The sequence below is a fragment of the Amblyomma mixtum genome, chromosome 7 (assembly GCF_055824585.1).
Source record: "Amblyomma mixtum isolate Tamu chromosome 7, ASM5582458v1, whole genome shotgun sequence".
NCBI lineage: Eukaryota > Metazoa > Arthropoda > Arachnida > Ixodida > Ixodidae > Amblyomma > Amblyomma mixtum.
In genome coordinates, this window is record NC_143018.1 from 127,044,733 (window position 1) to 127,054,237 (window position 9,505).

Sequence of the window (9,505 nt, forward strand, 5' to 3'; positions counted from 1 at the left end):
ATTTCAATTTAATCTAGGATAAATAGGAAATCTTATGCTCCCATATTTTGTGTATCACTGTTTTACTTCATATTTGTGGTCTTTGGAATGCTGCCGACTAGATTTTTGGGGAGGCTTGAGAGCCTGTCGAGCACATTGGAAGTTTTCTTTCTCGATGTTCCCTCTCATTGTTGAATAAATAAAACAACTTCAACTTCAACTTCAAATGCCAGCCCTACAAAGGACCAGAGTGAAACCATGCATTTACAACACAGGGTTAATTACCTGAGCTGCTTGGGTAGCTGTTTGCCATTGCAGGTAGCTGCAGGTAACTGCCATTGCAGGTAGCTGTTTCCAACGCAGCCACCAAAGGCGCTCGTGAGACGAGGGTTGTTCCCACCGAGCAAGTTTTAAAGTTGGCGGTGGAGTGGGCTGACAAAGTCGTCGAGGGCTATGTACTCTCGACCACTTGACGCGACCTCTTGCCAAGCTCTTTCCGGCGAATAAAATGTTTTAGAATCAATCCCACCGAGCAACCTCTCGCGGTCAATAATTCATTTACCTGCCACCTTCAACGGTGGCAAGTGGCACAGTTCGGATTTTGCTGCGAAAGCAACACTACTGGAGCCCAGCTCGGCTCGTCGCGTATGCTCCTGGCGGTGCGGCTAGCAAACGACCTTGAGTCGCCGTTGCCTAGCAACCCGGGTAGTAACTCGGGTAAGCTCGGGTAACTTCGGATGAGCGTCGTGCGATCTGCGCGAGAGGTTGCTCGGCAAGAGCAACATGGGGCGCAAAATCCCGACGGGTATCTGGGATGGAAACAGGCACCTGCCAGTGCAGTGGCGCTTCGCTTAACCGCTGCGCTGGTAGTGGTATGTGAGAACTCGCCGCCATCTATGGATCTTAAGCAGGAATTACCAATTCACCATACATGGGCACTAACCCACTAAAGATATCATGCCACACCCCCAAGGCGGAGTTTAAGTGCCCCCTCCAATTGCAGAATGAACACCTGCCTTCGCAGGTCTACGCGGTTTAACAACGTTAAACCCCTGCCAATTTTTCATGAAAGCTCATATCGCCGACGACCACGGCAACGACGACGCCAGACTTTGTGCAGAACGGGAGTCTCAACGCTCGTGCGTCCAAACCTCAAGCTTTACACACATTCGCTGAAGCATCCACCAGGCAGTCACTTTGAATAATGAACGAGTACAGTGATTAATGCATAAGCACTTTTACCAGATTTGAGCCGTTATTGGAGTTCACACTTTGATTCATTTCAAAACACTGCGAATTGTGGAAATTAATAAGGCCTTTGCAATGCGCCGGCGCGAGCGTCTTGGTACCATGGAAACTTCAATGCTTTTATGCGCAAACTTCTTACCGCTAAGATTGTTATGCGTTGTACCGAAGTCCTTATTTCACATTATGCCCGACAGCAAGGCTGGACATAAAATAGTTTCCGTGTACACATGCTCAGAAAAAAAAAGTAATTAGATGAGCTTATATCCTGAGATAGCTGAAAAAAAAATCACCAGCGGATCCTGCCCATTCAGTGCCTTGCAGTGGAACATTCTGAACACACTCGAGTATCATCACCTCTGATGATACTCGCAAGCTTTCTAAGTTCTGAATTATACTGATGAAAAGGTGATTTATGATTATTGTAACTTTCTGCCTAACAAGTTATTTGGAGAACTGTTGGCGCTTTCGTTTCTTTTTCTATATTTTCAGGCGTTCCTCTTTTCATGCATTTCTCTCAGTATCCCAACATATACTCTCGTTCTTCCTAGTTCATTGACGGAGCCACTATACCAGTTTCCACTACTCGCAGTCGAAATAACCTAGATAATACCTGCCCAGCCGCTAAAAGACACAGGATAGCCACACAGACGCTGCTGCAATTATGCTGGAGCGTGTACTCACCCGCTTGATTTATTTTAATGTCCAAGGCCTGCAGGGAAAAACCGAGACGTAAGACGGAATGAGGCAAAGTCCTTTCACCCGTTTCTGCTTATTCATTCACTTTCATCAACAAGCAGAGTTTGCCACGGAATGAATCATTAGAAGAGTTCTACTGCGCTCACCTTCTTGCCTTTGGTGGGCGCGTGCGGCGTTATTTTGCCTAAGCCCTTTCTCAGTTCGATGACTGTATCGAAGGAGTATACGGGCGCAGGGGCTTTCTACGGACAGACCAAAATATGCAAGCATTCGTTAAGTATTTTTGCAGACGATGTTTCATATGTTGAAAGCCATAGTGTAAAACAGTGTAAAACTGTAAATAGCTGTGTAAAACAGCTGTAGTTTTAAACTGAAGGCACAGCGCACGAAAGACGGGACTAAAACAGAGACAAGCACAGCGCTGACTTGCGCTTAAAGGCTTTATTGCTCTCACGCAATAAATAGGCGAAAAGGAGCCCAATCAACAGATACAACAGCATCAGAGATGGTTGTCAAAAAAACACACATCAAACAAACGCACACAATCGCACGCTGCACTTAGCGTACTCAACTGTTAAGATAGTCAATTTCTTTTTGTGTTAATTCGACGGGAGTTTTGCTGACGCGATTGTCAAGTCCCCGGTGAATTAAAAGAGCTTCAACGATTTCCCGCGTACGTTGGTTCTCATGTTTGTACAGTATTGTAGTATGACCAATATAACACCGCCGCCGCGGTGGCTCAGCGGTTATGGTGCTCGGCTGCTGACCCGAAAGACGCGGGTTCGATCCCGGCCGCGGCGGCTGGAATTTCTTTGGAGGAGAAATTCTAGAGGCCCGTGTACTGTGCGATGTCAGTGCACGTTAAAGAACCCCAGGTGGACGAAATTTCCGGAGCCCTCCACTACGGCGTCTCTCATAGCCTTAGTCGCTTTGGGACGTACAACGCTTACGCTTTTCTGTATATGTCCGCCGTTTTTGAATTTGCTTTTACGTGTTTCGTGTACTTGGACCCGAACTAGCCGCTGGCTATGGGTCCAAAAAGTGCTTGTATTTCCTGTAAAATAAATTCGAAAATAAATTGAAAAAAAAAAACCAAACCAAACCAATATAACACCGCCCACAGGATAGCTCTATCTTATAGACAAAATTTTTACGGCACTGCACATAGGGTGACTCGTGATTTTTTTCACATTCGGCAGGTGGAGGTCCTTCACGGTTGACGGTTTTGCACAAGGGCTGCAGTTTGTTAGGTTGCAGTTTGTTAGTTTGTTCAGTCGTACTGCAATACTACTGTACAAACATAAGGACCAACGTACGCGGGAAATCGTTGAAGCTCTTTTAATTCACCAGGGACTTGACAATTGCGTCAAGCAAACCTTCCGTCGCGCTAACAAAAAAAGAAATTGACTACACTTAAGTTCGCTAAGTGTAGGGTGCAATTGTGTGCGTTTGTTTGTTGTGTGTGTTTTTTGACAATCATCACTGATTCTGTTTTCTCTTTTCAGTGTGCTTCTTTTCACCTATTTATTGCGTGCGAGCAATAAAGCCTTTTAGTTGCAAGTCAGCGTTTGTCTCTGTCTTAGTCCCGTCCTTCGTGAGCTGTGCCTTCAGTTAATATCAAAAATTGCACTACGAGTACCCAAAGCTAAAGGTGCCGCGGGGTCCTCCGAGCAATAAGCATATTACAAGGTGATAAAAAATTCCGCAAACAGCCATAACCTTAACAAAGCCATGTAAATTTTCAGACAACCAATAGAAAGCAACTGGCCAAATGCACTGATGTAGAAGCTCTCTGTAAGTCTTAATTAATGAGGCAACAGTAATTGTGTTGCATTAAAGGCTGTTTAAAGAAAAAACTTAAAATAACGTAAAGCATATATGATTTATTTCAACGCAAATTGTTCCACAGTGATATGTATGCATATTTAGTGGGAAATTTGCCACAGTTCCAACCTCAGGGAGATGAAAGGAGTTTTCTACTTTATTCTGCAGTACACGAGGAGCGATAACCTGAAATGAAAAACTTTGCTAGAATGCAAGATATTTAGTTGACGGTAAACTTGGGCTCAGAGAGACCGTAATGAGATAAATGTCACTTGTCGTTATGGGTTTGAAGTCGTTGTTTGTGTTCTAAGTGCGTAAAAGATTCACTGCGTCAGGAAGACGAGCAGTAAGAAAGATGACTATGAATATGAGGTCAGTACAGCGATAAAAAAATATTAGGATGAAAACAGGGGCCCATTTTGGCAATGATATAAGGCCGAACGAAATATTTAGTAAAAAATTAGCATGCGTATCAAATTTTATATTTGCATATGAAATATGTAGCAGTAGTAGTAGTAGTAGTAGTAGTAGTAGTAGTAGTAGTAGTAGTAGTAGACCTTTATTCGACCATGATTTACAGGCCGAGCATGTCCGCCGCCTGGGCGACCAGAAGTCGAGCGACTTTTGCCTTCATCTGTACATATTCATCGTACACATCGTACATCGTACATCGTACCATATATAGACCTGCGCAGTTTTCTGGGACTAGTGTCATGCTTCTGTCGCTTCATCCACAGTTTCGCCTCCATCGCGGCCCCTTTGCACCAGCTTCTTGACGCCAGCACGTCTTTCGTTTGGGGTGAAGCCTGCGAGACAGCCTTTACGACCTTAAAGCAGGCTCTCACATCGAATCCGACACTGGTCCACTTCGATAACAACGCCCCAAGAATTTTACATGTATGGCAGTCGACACGGCATTGGTGCCTTTTTTGCTGCACCAGCGCTCGTCAAGCGAGCAAGTGATGGCCTACGAAAGTCGTACCATGACACCAGCCGAACGCGATCACAGAACAAGAGTGCCTCATTGTTGTCTGGTCCGTTCAGAAATTTCATCCCTATTTGCACGGCCGCCAGTTTACTACCGTCACTGACCATCATTCCCTGCGCTGGCTGTCGTAGCAGAAGACCCTGTCCATGCGCCTCGGACGCTGGATTCTCCGCTTGCAGGAATCTGACTTTACCGTCACCTACAAATTCGGAGAAAAAAAAACGCAAGGGCACCTATGCGCTCTCTCCCTGCCCCCTCGCCTCACAGCCACCTTCCTGCGTGACTGCCGCTTCTCCATCCATGCAGTCTGCTCCTTCAACTGCTATGTCGACCTTGACTGCCACAGCCAATGATGTTATGCCCGCTCCCAGGTTCGCCGATCTTGCCTCAGAACAGCGGGTCCACCCTTACTGTAGAACTCTCATGGACCGTCTCAGTGGCGCTACGCATCCTCCCAATGCTAGTCTACGTCACCAACTTCACTGTCTCAACTTGGTCAACGACATCCTTCTGTGGCGCAATTATAGCGCCCTCAGTCCTTCCTGGGTATTTGTCATACCGCGTTCTCTTCGCCTTGAAGTCTTGCAGGCATTTCACGACGACCTCATAGCCGGCCACTTCAGGAAACGTACGGACTCATCAAGCACCGTTTCTTTTGCCTGGCGCCTCAGCCACTGTTGGAAGATATATTGCCCCTTGCATCCCTTTCCAACGTCGCAAACGCGCCACGTATTCTCCTGCATGCCTCCTACAGCTTCTCCCCTGCCTTTTCTCCCCCTCGAAGTCGTTGCAATTGACCGCTACGGTCGCTTACCACCATCGACCGCTCACCCCAGATGCGCTGAAACCACCCCCGTTCCTTCCGGCTCTTCTCATGAGATCGCCCATTTCTTGTTGAATACCATACTTCTGCGCCATCAAGCCCCTCGTATCCTTATAAGTGACCGCGGCAAATCATTCCCCTCCAAAGTCCTAGCCGAAGTTCTTCATGCTTCTATTACTGTCCACAAAACCGCTTCCGCCTGTCCAGCCAAACCAATGACGTCAATGGGCTTTCATCGCACGCTGTCAGATATGCTGTCCACGTATATCCAGCCCTACCACACCAACTGGGACACCATGCTCCCTTTCGCTACCTTTGCTGACAGCAGTGCAGTGCAAAGAACAACCAGCTTTGCATCGTTTTTTCTTGTGTATGGCTGCCCACTTACCTCCACTCTCGAAGCTTCTCTCTTCTCTGCTCCCCCTCCCCCCAACCTCTTCCGCCCTCTCCCACGAAGAATTTACTTCTCATCTTGCCTACTGCTGCACCATTTCCCGGCTGAATACTCACGCCTACCAAGCCTCCCAGAAAAGCACCTGTGACCTCACCCACCGTGCTGTGTCCTTTTTTTCTTGGCAATGAAGTGTTGATTTGGACTCCATTGCGATGTGCGTACACCCGCCTTGTGGGAAAAATTCCTCAGGCGCTTTATTGGTCCGTGCAGAGTTCTCAAACAAACGCCCCCTGTGAACTACCGCGTTGCCCCTGTCAATCCTGTAAATGGCCGTCGTTGTCGCTGTGCAGAGGTCATCTATGATACGCGTTTAAAACCCTTTGCCCGTCCTCCCTACTTCGATATAATCTGCGCCCGGGCCGGTCGCTTTCGGCCGTGAGGGAACAAAGTGTAAGCATAGTGCGCGACCTTCGTCTTCATCTGCACATACATGTATTCATCATCATAAAATTAGTAAATTGCTAAATTGGTTTTTGAGGAAAGTAAATGGCGCAGTATCTGTCTCACATATCTCGGTGGACACCTGAACAGCGCCGCAAGGGAAAGAAGGGAGGTAGGAGTGAAAGAAGAAAGAGAGAAAGAGGTGCCATAGTGGAGGTCTCCGGAATAATTTCGACCACCTGGGGATCTTTAACGTGCACTGACATCGCACAGCCCACGGGCGCCTCTTGCGTTTCGCCTCCATTAAAACGCGGCCACAGCGGTCGAGTTCGAACCCGGGTACTCCGGCTCGGTAGACGAGCGCCTTACCAATGAGCCACCGCGGCGGGTTCATCATCATCGCTCATCGTCGTCTTCGGAGGAGTGGCCGCCATTACTGCGAGTGTAAATAAAGCTCGTTCCGTCCTGTCTCGCATTATATTATTTAAATATAATAAAATATTCCACAGATTGAAATCGTATATCTGCGTCTTCAGTTTATTTCCACAGCAAAAAGAATTAATATTTGTAGTAAGAAGAACGATATTTGTACATTTTTTTTTTTGTGAACCGACGCAAATAAAATCTCAGACAGGTCCTCCCCTCCCCTAAGAGCAGCGAGCGCGAACGTCGTAATATATCGACAAATTCTCGCACATGCAAGTTGTATTCCTTTCTGCCTGTTTCGAACATGTTTCAAGCGAAATCTTGAAAGGGCTGAACAATGTTTAGGCAATAAGACTTAAACCCTTGCTTTCGTCGTGGCAGCAACAGCGATTATTCTTTCCTTAAAAGAGTACAGGAACCTAATATTCTTTAAGGAACGAAACAGCGCAACTAAAACGAAGGACCTTCGTTTTAGTTGCGCTGTTTCGTTCCTTAAAGATGCAATACCAACTCGCCCACTATGCTATGTTGCTACAACCTAATATTGTTGGCATGTTTTGTTATGTACAATGATGCGGAAGACGCTACTATGCATGAATCGCCTTGTGGTGTTCGCATACGACCTCTAAATAATGTATAATCGAATTTTTCTTTCATGCTATTTCGGTTTCGGTTTCAACAGCCGAGCGATGGCTGTGACGTGGGTGTGTAGTTATACGCCACGCGAGGAATGGAAAAACGTCGATATAATCGCTGGTTCATATTTTTAATTCACTACAGTGCTGAAAGCAGGCTTCCTCAAGAGCCAGAACTACAACGAATGTAGAAGCAGCGATTATATTGCACAAGTAAGCTAAACTGGGCTAGTCGGAGCAGTTGCATTTTAGAAAAACGCAGCGCGAAACCTTGTGGCGCATCCATCGCCTTGACAAAAGGTGAGATTGTGTACCTTGAATTGGTTGTTAAGTAACACCGCACGTGTTTATGTTGTTATGTACTTGTTTTCATCTCCGGCCTTGTCTCTCCTTGTCTTGTTCTTTTTTGTGTTGTTGTTCTTCTTTTCCTTCTTTCTTCCCCTCTTCTATGTCTACAGTGTATATCCTGATAACCTTTCTAATAAAAATTCAGTTGTGAAAGAGGCGCACGAGTCCTGTCTTCACCTTTTCTGTGTCTCGTTTTTCGAGCTACGTTTTTCTAAAATGCGATTATATTGCAGTTTTTCCATGAATCACGCGACCTATAAATACATTTTGACGTCGCACTCATCATTCGGCTGTTGAAACTGAAACCGAAATAGCAAGAGAAATAAATTCCGCTATAAATTATTTTGCAGTCGTACAAAAATACCACGTGGCAATCCATGTATAATAATGCCTTACGCATTATTAGAAAAAAGAAAACAAGCACCCAGAAGTTAGGTGTCTATACTGCTCTAAAATAAAAACCACTTGAAAGGACCACAAATATTGCAAATATTCGATGAAAAACAAGTCTTAGTCCGTTTCGGGCGCCCTTTCTGGCTAAATAATGAGAACGACATTTTGTTCAAAACCCGTGATGCCTCAATTGACCTTGCTTTACGTCGAAAAATGACGCACGAGGAAGAAATGGCCGGAGAATTCTGAGGTTTCAACTCTTAGTTTTCTAATACAGAAGAATCGTACTAGTGATTCACACCACTTCGCGCACTTTTGGCGCGCGTTCCCAGACACCCTTAGAGCGTATGAGGGTATCGGTCTCGGACTCAAAAAAGATGCCCTCGACTCAGCGCAAGCTCGACAAGCTCAGCGGAGACCAGCTACCAAGTGACAAGAGGTTTTTGGTCGTTTGTTTTCGAGCTTTGACCGGCCGCGATCCAGAGAATGGGTCGGAGCCGAAGGTTCACAAACAAACCAAAGTTTATACAGCGAAGAGACGATACAGAGGATTTGACAATCCCTAGTACAAGCACATACAAAGTTATTAACAAAACAATGCCGCTTGTACAAATTTACAATAGGGAGAGATTACAATACAGATGAATTAGTGCACTTAAAGTGCACTAGCACAAGGGCGAGGCAAACAAACAAAACACAGTTTGTTGACCGGGCACTCCCACAGCCCGACGACCAGAGGTTCACGACGATGCCGTCTCGCAGATTCGCGTACGCTGCCTTGTTAGACCATGACTGGGAGAGTGGTGTTGTCCCGGGAGTCGAGCGGGCGCGCTTCCCTGAAGCTTACACGGTGGCTCGGGCTGACCGACAGCGGTCAACGCCCTTCACATAAGGAAAGCTCCATGTCTATCTGTTCTTCGCGCCAAGGCAGGCGCGCACACAAACACAGTATCGGCTGTGCAATCTCCTTCTCGCGTCGGGCGCACGTCCCTATTAGTCAGGCGCTGAGACTGGCTTCGAGTTGCTTCGAGAATTTTCTGGCCTGGCGCCGTCGCTGACGCGCGAGTGAAAGAGGGAGAGGGCATCACTTAGCACACTTAAGGCTACACCCTCTCCATCAAAATCGAGTAGAAACGACTCCGACATTCCAGAAGGTTCGATGTCATGGGCTGCCGCGCCGGCAAGCTATGGTGGAAAGATACGTAACGCACACAAGACTAGTCGCTCTCCCGGGTTTTCTTTCTCCCTTCTTTCTAACAACCACTCTGGCAAGACCGCGTCCGCGCGGCGCTGTTTTGTTTCTTTTTTCG

The 9,505-nt window shown here is 46.6% G+C and overlaps 1 protein-coding gene across 1 annotated transcript in view; it reads right to left on the reverse strand.

The window, feature by feature from the left end:
- The window catches only part of LOC149337542 (clotting factor G beta subunit-like), an 82,647-nt gene extending 76,994 nt beyond the window's left edge, over positions 1 to 5,653 (reverse strand). The window contains exons 1-2 of the mRNA XM_089554448.1: positions 5,567 to 5,653; positions 1,909 to 1,936 (exon numbers count right to left, since the gene is read on the reverse strand). Of these exons, the coding sequence (XP_089410574.1) occupies positions 1,909 to 1,936; positions 5,567 to 5,653 (115 nt within the window). The remainder of the gene's footprint in view (positions 1 to 1,908; positions 1,937 to 5,566) is intronic.
- Between the last annotated feature and the right edge of the window lie 3,852 nt (positions 5,654 to 9,505).